The following is a 13,473-nucleotide window of genomic DNA, read 5'->3' as shown; positions in this document are numbered from 1 at the left end:
AGGAAAAAAAGGGGGAGAAGGGTTGAGGGCAGTGAAATGGTGAAAGGAGTTGTTTAATGGATACAGAAAGATCCAGAAGGGTGTCTGTCAGATCCCTTAGGTAAAGCTACCTCTGTACTCATCAAAGATGAGAGAAAAAACCAGCAGGCTTTATTCTTTTGACAAAGATACATCAGTGTGGCTGAAAGGGAAGGTAAGGGGTTGGTAAAAGCTCACTCTCGTTTCCTGCTCGGCCTAAACTATTCCATCCCTCACTATATAAGAAGGCCTTGCCGGAGACCTGGGATGTGGGGTTTTGACAGCAGCTACAGGGGCAAGGAAAAGGAAGAGCAAAAAGAGGCAATGAGGCTGATGCATTATTTACAGCTGGAGAATGTGAACACCAGAGCTGACTGCAGGGTCGGCCCGAAGAGTCTGTAGGACTGCAGAGTCAAGACAGACATCTCTGAATTCTCACTCTTTTGGCTGCTGGGGACCCTGCCCAAGTGGGGACAGTGTGCGTGCCCCTCATCTCTTCCCTGTGCTGCAACCTGCCCTGACACCACTAACCTTTCCCTATGGCCCAGAAGGGGTAAAGATCACAACAGAAAACTGTCTGGGCCTCTGTGGGTGAAATTTCATTAGGCTGGCGTGGAGGGCGTCACGCTGGTTGTGACAGGTCTAATAAGCGTGCAGATGGCAAGACACACAGCCACATGCACACATACACTCTCTCTGAAGTCATGCAGTGGGCAGAGAGGAGGGACTCAGGGAATCTGATCTGAAAGGAACAAAGGCTGCAGCCTCTGCAGTGAGCTGAGCGAGAATGACAGGAGGACAGCTAAAAGAAGGAAAAGCGAAGTGTGGGAACCCGCTGCAAAAGCTGCCGGAGAGCACACACGTCGGACCTCACAGCTTCCTCCTGCTTCCAGCTTACATTTGCTCCATATGCTGCTTTACACAGCTTTCCAGGGCCATAATGGCTTTTATTCCGTAGTTTTTATACTAACATGAATGACTCACATCTGCTCCAATACCCAATTTGCTCTCTAATGTCTCTGGCTGTGAGGAGAGAACAGCTTACACAGAACTTGCTAACGATAGGAATGGCAAAAAGAGGCCTAATTCAGGACAAGGAAGGTTAGAATCCCAAATGTGTGAGCTAGGAGGGTCCTTGAGAGGACATGAAAGGGGGGGAAACTGAGACTAAGAGAAATAAGGAACTTGCTAAAGAATATCATGACCAGGGAGGTAGATCCATTTTAGGGCACACAGATAGTCCTAAATCAGGGTATACTTATTTTTCTCATTTCCTGCCAGGTTAAATCTTTTGCTAGGAGCTTTTCCTCCCCATATTGGCTATGATGAGAGAAAGGAAATTCAGATTAATTGCCAATGATAGGTAATCCCCCACTGGGATCCACTGTGCTCTGCGTTACTTAAGCTGGTTATTAAAAAATTTTAAATATGCTCCTGAACATGGGCGTCCCCTGGATAGGCTGGGTCCAGGGAGAGACCTACAGGGCTGGGCCCTGCATGGAAACTCACCTGGTTTCCAGATGTTTGAAGTCCCACCCGAAATCTATTTCAATTCTGTTGGCATTTACTGGTTCAACAACCCAGACTAATACGCCCTCTGGCTGGATCAGGTAATGATACTTAGCAAAACTGGATTTCCTTGACAGCTTCCATAGGCCCAGGGAATCTTCCCCACTTGAGTGGAGGACAAAAAAATGATTCAAGAAACAAGCACCTTGAAAGGAAATCCCAGCTCTCCCAAGCATCGCAGGCCCCATGTGGAGCTGCCCTTACCCCAGGGCCTCGGTTTCCTCATAGGCCGAGCAGTCAGAATGAGGCACCTCGGCACCTCAGCAGCAGGCAGTGTGGTGCTGCACCATCTCGACAGTGTGGCGGTGGTGTTGTGTAACTGTCTGCCATCTGTTAACTCAGAAGCAGCATCACAAAGCGCTGAGCAATAGACTCCAATGCTGCAGCTCCTGCCTGGAGCTGACAGCAGCTCAGTGGCTTGCCAGGGGTCCCCTGCAGAGCCTGTGGCAGAGCACTTTGCAGGCCCAAGCCTGTAGGTCCAGGGTGAGGCTCCTGGAAGAGATCCAGAGAGCTCAGGATGCTGCAGAAGTAGGTTCTCTTGCTGCTCTCTGCCACCCCTCCCATGATGGCCATCTACCTGGGCCTTTGCGTGGCCAAAGCAGTAGTTGGGGAGCCTATCCCAACCTTTCAGTGTGTAGGATACTAATAAAGGCAAATGCTGGCCCATCCCACGGGTCCTCTGTGATGGTCTGAGAGCTCAGCTGAATGCTGAGATGGACTGGCAAGAGTGCTCAGTTTTTCTGGGCTGTTTGATTTCTGCTCCTGTTCCCGACCAAAAACTTCTTATCTACAGCCTGATCAAGAACTCTTTGGGGTTGTGAGGCAGGACTGCCCTCTGGCTGAAAGACAAGGTACCAAACACAGGAGGCTTTGAGTAGACCCCTTCATTTCTGCGTACATGTCTTGGGGGATCCATATTGTTGGAGAAGGAATTCTGGAGCCATGATTTACACCTGTCTCACATGCAGTCAGGTACGGGAACTTCCCTACACTGACCTCTGTGGGGAGAGACAGGCAGGGAGGATAGTAGCTGCAGAAGTCCGTGCATAATTCTCATCTCCCTAAGAAACTTGATGCGGAGAGCATCCCTCCAACTAAAATGACACAGTTCCTGTGGCCACTGCTCCCCAGGCAGAGCAAGGTTTTGCTTCCCTTTCTTGAGGTTCAGATAACATCAGCACCTTGCATTCAGCTTTCACAATATTCACTTACTTGTCAGAGGAGGTATTATCTTCCCCATTTTACAGATGAGGAATCTAAGGCTCAGGGAAAAAGTAAGTGACTTACCCAACATTCACACAGCTCGTGTGGCTGAGCTAGGTCAGGACCCTCTAGTAGAGTGATACAGCCATTATTCTAGCCTAGCTAAGGCTCTGCCTCTAGACCTGAGTGGTTTTAATCTGCAAGTGTGACAAGAACGCACTTCCCAAAGGCATTTGGGGAAAAGAGCTTTGGATGATAAACCTCTGCACTCAGTATCTCCCTGCCCAGGGTCACTTTCCAATAACCCCATGTGGTTGGCCCAACTTTGGATCCCCTTTCTTGTAAGCAAAAAGCTCTGATGCTTCCAGGAAGAGAAAACCCTTAAGGGAATTAACGGAGCCTTACTTTTTAAAAGGATATCTTTGAGGTTAAATTTAGAGCAGCTCAGCTTTCCATTAAATAGAAAAAGTTGCCAGGCACCTGCTGGCAGGCATAGAAACACCCTGGGGAGTTGGCTGAACTCCGCCTAGGCCCAGAATGGCCAGGCAAGTGAACTCGGGTTGGGGCAGCTCCCTTGCCAGCTCCCGGAGGGCGGGTGCACCGAGGGCAGACCGGGTGTAAGCGCCACGTGCAGCCCCCCACGGTGAGCGGGAAAGTCCTCTCAGGCACAGCCTCGCCTGGCGCAGGCCTGCCCTTCGGTCCCAGCTTGCAGTAGGGGGTGGGAGCATCACGGGTGCACCGTTCCGGCCCCGCCCCGCCCCGCCCGAGGATGGCTGGGGAGTTGCGCCCAGGGTTTGGCGCGGGCGGCCCCACCAGAGCACCACGCGCCTCGGTCGGCGGGCGGCGGTAGCGCCCCCTCGCTGAGCCCCGTTCACTCCCGCCCGGGCTCCCTCGGAGTCGGTCTGTCTGTCGGGCCCGCCCTCCCCCCTCGCCGCCTCCCCCCTCGCCGCCTCCCCTACCTCCTCCCTTGTGCTCCTCCGGGGTGCCGGGCACAGCCTCAGATTCCTCCCTCCCGGCTGCTCGAGTCGGTTTCCCTCTCGGTAGCGGCGGGCAAGGCGGCGGCTGCGGTGGCGGCGTGGGGGAGCATCTCGGCGGCCACCACGCTTCTCCCGCTAGAACGGGACTCCAGCTCCGCTGCCCCTCGGCCCTTCCCTGCCGCGTCCGAGGCGCCCCGCTGCTTCCCACCCCTGCTCGCTTCTCTCCGAAGGATCCCGCCCCCCTCCCCCCCGACCCCGGGCCAGCGCTCCCCAGAGCGTGGCGCTCTCCGGGACTACCGCCCCTCCAACCCTGACCTCCGGGGGGTGCCCCAGGGACGTAGCGCCGCGAAGAGGAGGCAAAAGGGACCATGCGGCGCCTGACCCGCCGCCTGGTGCTGCCGATCCTCGGGGTGTTCTGGCTCACCGTGCTGCTGTTCTTCTGGGTAACCAAGAGGAAGTTGGAGGTGCCGATGAGACCTGAAGTGCAGACCCCCAAGGTAGGCGGTCTGGCGCGCGCCGGGCGCGGGGCAGTGGCTCGCCGGAGGGCGCGCAGCTCGCGCCCAGGTTTACGGGCTCCCGGGAAGCTGGGGCGGAGGGTCTGGGTGCTGCGAGCAGGTAACAGGCGCCGGATGCGGCTACCGTGTCATTGTTTCTCGATCTTAAAAAGCTCGGGGGCATCTCGAGACCCGCGGTGTGCTGGAGTGGGAGTGGGGGTGGGTGGTGGGCGCCCGCGCTCGCGGGCGGAGCGGGGCTCCCAACTTGAGCGGCGCGCCGGGGTCCCGGGGCGGAGGGAGCGCTGTGCACGACGCGCCCTGGGGCTGGCGGTCTGCGGACGCCGCCAGAGTCGCCGGCGGTTGGGTCTGGTGGCACGGCCGGCGGGTGCAGGCGCCCGCGAGAAGTCTGGCGGGTGCACTGACCTGCTTCTCGAAGATGCCAGGCCCGACAAGGGGAGGCCGGAGGCCGGGGTGCGCCGCGCGCGCGTGTGTGTCGCGGGCGAGCGCCCTGCAGCCTCCTGGGCGGCTGCCGCCCGGGCCCACCCGGCCTGTTGCCACCCTTGCCTTCTGACTGTTCCCGAGCCCCTCAGCTGCATTGGAAGTTGAATGTGCCCAGAGCATCACCAAAGAGCCTGTAAAAACAGAAGGCTTGGTATTGGTGAGGAGTTGAGAAAATGGGAATTCAAGTGGCTTTTCCAACTCCTGGCCAGTTGGTTCCTTTGAGCGGAGCTAGAAGGTTCCCCCTACAGGCTCACTCCTGCCTTAAGATTCAGACTCCATTCCTGTCTCCTCTTCCATGGACTTGGCCGTGGGACACATGAGGAGGCCTTTGGGAGATATCCTGGCCAACCAGGCAACCTTTAGAAACTGGGTCCAGAGCAGTCCTCCAGGAGCTGGGAAAAAGCCCTGGGGAGCTGACGGTTTGAACTGGAGAATGAGAAACACGGGTATGTGTGTGTGCGGGGGGGGGGGATCTCGCTAGTAAGTACAGTTCAGAGGGCCCACTACGTGCCTCGTGCATAGTAGGTGCTTTCTTCGTAAGTAGTTGTATGAGTTGGGTGGTATTATCCTCATTTCATAGTTTAGGAAACATGTTCAGAGTCTGTAAGTAACTTGCTTCAGGTCACTCTACTGGTTTGAACTCAAACCTCCACATTAGGATCTGTCCACCTATATCAAGTTGCCTCTCAGATTCCCCTTTTTAAACTAAGTCTTCTAGCACTTATGTTTTGGAGTCTTACCAATGCTCAGTTGATTTCGACAAGCATTTATTTAGCACCTACTGTGTGCCAGGCAGTTTGCTAGGTGCTATGGGTTCAGAGATGCAGAATTTACTCTTTGGGGGTGGGGGATTCACTCCTTAAACGGACCAGGACATGTGGTATGCAGAGGGCAAAGATGGTTCAGTGCACTGGGTGTAGTGGGAAGCTGGGGGCTTCCTGGAGGAGGAGGACATAACAGAGCTTAGAGAAAGATGAAGAGGTTTACCAGTAGATAGGGAGGGCATTCCAGGTAGAGGTTAACTGCGCGAAACGGGCTCAGAGGAATGACACAGCACGTTGTGATTATGTGAGTTTGGCATAATTTGAGGGCAAAGCTCACTGAGGATGGAGGGACCAAGCTGGGGAGGTGGGGAGAGGTTGAGCTGAGTAGGACCTTGCTGGCATTAGGGGTCGTGGAGGGGTGTTAAGCAGGGAAGTGGCAGGTTCACATTGGTGACTTCAAACAGCCTTTATAGTACCAGATCAATTTTCTCACTCATCTCAGTCCCTGCCCAGACATCTGGAGATTTTTTTCTTCTTTTTCCTGAGGTGGTTCTGCTCCTTCTGATGCAGTTAATGATGCCCGCAGGGACATGAACTCTCTGTTTTGCGTGGAACCTCATTACCTTAAGCTTACATAGTTTACACCAGGGATCTGGGGCAAGAGATTTGTTTCCTTCTTTGTGCACTCTGTCCCTCCCCCTTTCCTGCCTTTTCTCATCCTGGCATGCACTCAACACACATTTATGGAAGGCAGCTACACGCCAGGCTTGGTGCTAGGTTTGGGGACTGCTGTGAAGAGCACACTGTGTCCTTGCCCCTTGGTGTGTGTGGGGGTGTGTGGGGAGGGGGCTCTCACAAGTTCCTTCTGAAGCAGGATCATAAGCAAGTGAGTGGTGCTGTGGGGAGGGGGGAGTGGTCCAGTATCAGAGGTCTGGACACACTTCTGTACAGTCAGGGAAGAGGGGTTTTTCTAGTTGTGACCACTTGCTCTTTGTCTTAATATCTTATTCCTTCTTTTCCCCATTTTCTTTATCTTCTATAACTGTGAATTGTATAGACTTTTAAAACCTTGACACTTCTTATTATTGGGTAGCCTTCTTTTTTTGTTAGTATTTTTCTCCTTCCTGTTTTCACCTGTATGTGTGACTTCATGCATCTAGCTATATGTGTTGTGTGTATTGGTGGGTGTATTTTGTGTCTGGTGGATGAATGTCTCTTTGTATTACTGTGCATGTATCTGAGGAGAGAGGAAGAGAGACAGAGAGAGATTCCTTCTTAGATAGCAGTAGAGCAAATTTATTCCTCATGTCTGATGTATACAGGAAATTTGTATGACATGTCCAAAGGAGCATAGTGATTCCCAAACCTGATTGCATGTCAGAATCACCTGGAGGGCTCGCTTAACACACAGATTTATTGCACACAGTTTTATTGCAGGGAGTATGATTCTGTGGGTTTGGGAGAATTTCCTAGAAATAGTATTTTTGTAAGTGTTCCATGTGATTCTGAAGCTGTCTATTGATGGGTGGCATTTGTGAGCTAGCAAGAATATCACATCTGTTGATTTTTTGTAGTTTGGTTGGCTCCATGTAAATATGGCCAAATGATTTTATTCTAGAGTTTTCTCATGGACCTGTGAGCATATGCACTCATGTTAAATAACAATCAGTAGCATTTGTCTAGTGCTTTACAAATCCGTAGACTGCGCATCACATATATTAGCTCATTTAATCTTCACAACCACATAAGGGAGATAATACTTTTATGCAGATGAGATTGAGTAAAGAGGTTGAACATTTGGCCCGAGGTGACAAGGCTGTTGGGTGGCAGCATCAGGACAAAAATGGAATGGCATCTGTCTGGAAACTTCCTACCCCATGCTCCTTCCATGCCACAAAACCCCATAGGCTGCCTGGGTCTGCACTTGGAGGTGGTATGGCCAGGTTGGGAATGTTTACTGCATGTGCTCCCCACCCACTTTCCAGAGCTTCTGTGGCTCATCCCTAGACCCTTGCCCTCGGTCAGCTCCAAGGGGGTTAGTATAATTTGGAGGGAAATCACGCTGTACCCTTGGAGGACTCCATATGGGGCACCGGATGCCATATGGGGCACATATAAGCCTCTTGCTAGACAGAGCACACTCTGCTGGGGAGGGTCCTTCGGATGGGTGGTTGCACCCGATGGTTGCAGGTGGTTGTAGCACCATTGGTTTCGGAATCATTGCCAGAGGTTGCTTACTCAACAGTAGGAATTCGGATGGGACCTTTGTTGATCGTGGGGAAGTAATTCCATTTTTGAGTGAGTTCAGTGCACTAGGTTTTCCTAGGAAATGCTCATGTGTAATCATGGAGAGAGCTCTTGCCTTGGACATGCCCAGCCTTGGGGAAGTTTTCATCCTGCTAGGCTTCTCCCCAGCATGGCGGAGTGAGTCAGCTTATTTTCCAAAGAAAGAGCAGCTCCCTTCCCTTAAAATATTCAGAAAAGTTGGGAATGGTGTAGAGACGGGGGAAGGCTGTGTGTCAGGGCGCCTGGGCTGGGGACCACCCAACCTCTCAGATTCTATGGGGTAAATTGCCTTCGCAGGGGTCCCATACAGGTTCTGATTCTGGGCTGTCAGGCCCTTGCTCTCCTTTCTCCACGGTGTTAGGAACAGTTCCCATTCACCTACTGATGGGATCTCCCAAGCAGGCCTGGTAAAATAAAGCCCATGCACAGCTGGTCACAATCCCGGTGGTGTGAAGAAGTCATACTGCACTTCTGGTCTAAGAAGATTCATTGGATTTTTTTTTTCTTTCTTAGTTTCCAGAGTAGCTGGTTCTATTTATAGTTCCAGTAAGGAACTATAAATTTGACTTTTTAATGTTGATTTGATTCTTTTACAGGGGTCCCCCCCCCCGAAATTATTCAACAAAGCTCTAATTTCTAATTGAAAATAATGTAACAATTTTGATGTTTTAATTCAAACTATTTTAATGATAGATACTACACTAAAATGTACCCGAAAAATGTTTTCATTTCTTCTCTCCCCAATCATTTGTTTGCCATTTGGAGAATTATACAAGAACTGACAGAATTAATAGAAAAAAAAAACCCAGCAAATTTGTTTCTTATTTCCAAGAAACTAAATTTAGTCCAGGAGCTTACGGCTTAATAAAAGCAAAAGGATTTTAGGCCTGAGGGTAGTTTTTGAGGAAGGTGTTGGAACTGTGAAGCTTTGAATAAAGTGCCTTGGGCCCATGTAAATGTACTGGTGCTGCACTAGAAATTTAGCAAACACTATTAGAAACTAACTTGTCTTTCTAACCTTTTGTATACACCAGTGCCTTAAGTATATGACACTGCTATGTTATTCCCTATTTAGTGAATAATTTCTCCCATTAAAAAAAAAATCATGCGTTTTAGAGAGAGACTTTATTAATCTGCCGATCTTCATCATGTGCATATTGGACTCTGTCCGGGGGATTTTAACTCTGGCACGACCAGAGGTAGCCCATTATCAGATGGGCTGATGCCTCATTTGCTGTGCTGGTGCCTGCATTGGGTGCGATGTTTTCATTCTAAGGCAATTCCCCGGAGCGGGCATATGGGGTGCTGTTAACTGTGGCTCCTGCAGTGGCTCTCGGGAGAGGCTGAGAAATATGTAAGTAGCAGGTTGGAATTCAGGTATTCAAGAAATAACATGTCCCTCATCTCATCAGGCTGATGGGAAATTTGCCCTGGGTTATTTTTGGCTCACCTTGGGTAGCCCTAAGGCCCAGAGACTTGTGCAGAGTCCTTCTGATCATCAGCGCTGAGTCGGTGGCAGCTCTTCCCATGTCCCAGCTCATTTTGCTTTCCTAGCCTGCTGTCCCCCAGGTCCAGGTGGAGGCCCTGTTCCGTGACCCACGGATCTCTATTCTCTAGTCAGCCTGGCGAGTTCCCTCTCTCCTTAACCCTTGTTCCCCCGAGTGGCCTGGTGTTTTTAGAAATAAAGACCAGGAATTCCTGTCTCACACTTCCCTAGAGGCACAGAATGATACCTGCTCAGATCAGGGAAGGCAGAGGGGCAAAACAGGAAGGACAGATAAATTAATGCCCTGTCACAAGCCTCCCCAGCCTGTCCAGAGAATACTGCTTTTCAGGGCTGCCCGTCTGTTTGTATCATTTAAAAGTGCCAATTGCTACTCTTCAGAGGTCATTTATAAAGTGAACAGGGACAGAATAAGGCTGCACTGGCCGATGGTCTGAAGGCCAGGATTTATTTCCACACAGCCTAGTTCACATGCCATCCCATTTACCTCCTTGGCCCACATCCTTCCCCACAGCTCCCCATCCCAAATTTTCAAATTAGTCTTATCCCATGTCAGACTCCCAGGAACCAGTTTTGAGGATGTGTTGCTTGTGCCCTTGTTTGATTTCTAGTGTTTACAGTTTTGTCACTCTTCCAGAGCATCTCAAAGTCCGTGATGCATTTTGGAAAATGATCTGAATTAGGAAGCAGGAACAGATCCCTAGCTCCTCTCTTAGAGGGAATCTGAACCTCGCCATGGCTTTTGCACATTCTATCCCAGAGACTCAGAATTATAGACTGACCATCTGTTTGGGGACATGAGTCTGGATATGCCCTGTGCCCTCTGCAACTGGCAGCAGACTCTTCCCACTGCTGCAAGTATCCTGAGCTGTGGCAAGCCTTCTTCCTTGTATGGTCCTCAGAGACTTGCACTGCTCACTAGGGTCAGGACGTAGAGTCTGGCCCTCTCTTTGTAGCTCCCAGCGTGTCAAATCAAGTATGGTTTTGCCCTCTGGTTTCTCTTATAGACGTGGCAGCCTGGGCATGTCTCGCTGCCATTAGTAGTGCTAGGGAAAACTCGGATTCCTCACTTCCTGGCTCAGTTTCTCCAACTGTGAAATGGGAGGAGCATGCCCCAGGCCTGCCATCTCCCACCTGCTTGCCAGCGGTCTGAGTCGTTTTGGGTTAGTTGTGAATAACTCTGAAGTGAGACCTTAAGGCTATAAATAATTATACCACAGATACCCTGTGTCTATTACTTGTCTTCTAATTATTTTACCAGAAATGCTAGATTAACCAAAAAATAAATCAATCTCTGAATCCTCAGATGTTGAGCTGATTAAGAAAGAACCCTTTTGGGATACTGAGGAACACACACACACTCTCTCTCTCTCTCTCTCTCTCTCTCTCTCTCTCTCTCTCTCTCTCTCTCTCTCTCTCACACACACACACACACACACACACACACACACACACACACACACACACACACACACACACACACACACACACACACACACACACACACACACACACACACACACACACACACACACACACACACACACACACACACACACACACACACACACCACACACACACACATCCCCCCTGGGGAATTCTGTAGAAGCTCCTGAAATTTGCTGGCTGTGGTATTTTGGTATTTCAGAATAAATGGCCTGATCTGACCTTCTGGGGTGGCAGTCTTTGCATTTGGCAGCGGCTGCTGCTGTCATAGGACCTAATGAGCACTAGGAAGCTGACAGGGGACGGAGAGGAGAAGATTTCTACGGTGTGAGAAGTGTATGTGCCACCCAGGGAGTCCTCTCTCCTCCTGCTTTTCTGTCCAGGCTTCCTTCCTCCCTTTATCATCTTTTTCCCCCTTTTCTTATCCATGGGACTGTATGGCAGAGAGCCCCAGGTACTGGGTCAGGAGCTCCAGAAAGGAGTCTGGAGGGACAGAGGCGGCCCAGCCCTCTGCTCTGCTGGAGCCCAGTGCTTGCCCGCAGGCTGCAAGGTCAGGAGCAGTCTGCCTCGCTGGTGGAGACATGAGGTCTGCTCTGGACACAATGGCAGTTCTTTCTGAAGGAAGGAAGCTGCCACTCTGGGCCACTGTGAGCCCTTCTGCTGGGACATCCTGCTATCAGCAGGAGTCCTTATCACTGGAAAGAAGGAGCCATCTGATTCACTGCCTCCTGGACAATGCTGATTTCAACTACAGAGCCTCTTCTGCATACCATTTCCTGGAGACAAGATTAGGCACTTAAAGAAATAATTAAATTCTCCTCATGTCACTTGTCTCCTGAAGTGTAAGCACTAGAGAGATCTTTCAAGGAAATGCAGGAGAGCAGGGAATACTCACAGGTTCCTGCTATTGGATCTGGAAGCCCAGATTAAGATAACCACCACCCCAGCTGCCTTCCCGCTAATGGTCCTGCTGTGTAAACCCAATTTGCATCTCATTCCAGGCCCAGAGAGAGCATGAAATGTCTTTGGGATGGATGTGGCCTCCTCATTGTGAAAAGCTCTCTCCAAAGAGGTTAACTGTCCTCTTTGTCTGTCCTCACTAAGGTTTGGAAACTAGGATTTTCTTCTCTAATGGTCTGGACTGAAGATTTATGTAGCTTTTCTTATTCTTTGGCGAAAACTCTAATCACTTATTTCCTCCGCACCCCCCAGCCATAGAGAGACTGGCCCAATCAATATTTATGTGCCCATCAGTCGCAGCTGCAACATGCAAGCATAATGGGTGCCAAATTCCTTGATGGCCATTGACAAATTAGCTGGTGCCTGTATTTCAGGCTCATTGTTTTCCAGGATCTCGGGGAGATCAGACCATGTGGTACGCTGATTAATTAAGCCACCCAGATAATTGGCTATTAATAGATGGCCAATTGATGGCTGCCAGCTGGGTGCTGAGTTGACTAATAATGTGCTTGTGGTGGGCAGGTGGTCTTTATCAGAAGAGGAACTGGCTGGAAGACTTGACTAATTAAAAGGGTGAATCAGGAGAGGGAAGAAAAGAGATAGCTTCCTCCCCTCACCACTTTCTGTGATGTTTTACAGTTTACAAAGCATTTATATTCACAACTGCCTTGTTTGATCCTTACTGCAACCCTGCGAGGTGGATGTTATTATTATTCTTGCGGTCTGAAGGTTGATGAATCTGAGGTTATAAGGGGTGGAGATTTTGGTAACTCGCCTAACAAGTAAGTGGGCTTGGACTCCCTCTTTTGAGTATAAAGCACATGCTGTTTCTATGATGGCTGTGCTCAACTTGGGGTTAGATCCCCCTTTTCCAGGGAATATATGTGTCTTATATGTATATTTTTGTATGCACAAAAACCTAATGCTCTTGCTGAGAAGTGAGGCCTGACCTCTGCTGAAACTCCAGCATTGCTTTTCTACCTACAGAGTGAGCTGAGGAAGGGATTGAGAGAAATACAGAGCCTGTCTCTGGGGAGCTACAGGAGGGCCAGGAGGACTTTGGGTTTTCTTCTAGGAGAGTCCGAGTTTAACTCACCCTTGGGCCTTTCAAAGGCATGCCACAGGACCACCGGCTTCTGCTGTGGGAGAACGCTGGGGCTGAAATCCCAGACTGGGGTGGCATGAGAAGTCCCATCTTCAGGTGCTGGCTCTGTCCTCCAGCTGGGAGCCCACATTCCCCAACCACGTCCCTCTAGGGTCCCTGCAGGGTTTGGCAGCAGGAAATGACTCCACTGTCATGAGGCTGCTCCAGCTCAGAAGTTAACAGTATTGTGGGATTAGGGCAGAAACAGCAATTTGAATCCTTTTATGATGAATAATGGTCCTTAAACAGTCAGAAGCAGTTCCCTTCTAGGAGGACAAATGTCATGGGAAAGAACCTGACACACCCTGTTTGAGATGTAAGGCAGGTGCCTGGGGGAATGACTGCAGAGTGGCTTTAGGAGATAACCAGCATCATGTTAGATCCTGCCCTCTCTGACGTAGAGGGTGCTCTGCTTGTGTCTGTCGTGGTGGTCAGTCGAAGGCCGACTGATGGCTGCTCAGTTCTGCCTTGTAGATGGCCCGCTGGTTCTACCCACAAGAGGCTGGTTTGGAGGTTGGCTGTGAGTCATGTAGTTGCTACCTATGTGTATGTTTAAACTTAGGTATAAAATCAGGCTGCTGCTGTCATCCCGGGTATTTTGTCTGA

General features: G+C 50.4%; 1 protein-coding gene across 1 annotated transcript in view; it reads left to right on the top strand.

Annotated features, from left to right (window-relative positions):
* The first annotated feature begins 4,135 nt into the window (after positions 1-4,135).
* The window catches only part of GALNT14 (polypeptide N-acetylgalactosaminyltransferase 14), a 208,921-nt gene continuing 199,583 nt past the window's right edge, over positions 4,136-13,473 (top strand). Inside the window, exon 1 of the mRNA XM_063078686.1 lies at positions 4,136-4,264. Within this exon, the coding sequence (XP_062934756.1) occupies positions 4,136-4,264 (129 nt within the window). The remainder of the gene's footprint in view (positions 4,265-13,473) is intronic.

This window comes from Cynocephalus volans, chromosome 14, assembly GCF_027409185.1.
Source record: "Cynocephalus volans isolate mCynVol1 chromosome 14, mCynVol1.pri, whole genome shotgun sequence".
Lineage (NCBI taxonomy): Eukaryota > Metazoa > Chordata > Mammalia > Dermoptera > Cynocephalidae > Cynocephalus > Cynocephalus volans.
Note: the sequence above shows the minus strand (reverse complement) of the source record. Positions and strands in the feature narration are given on the sequence as shown.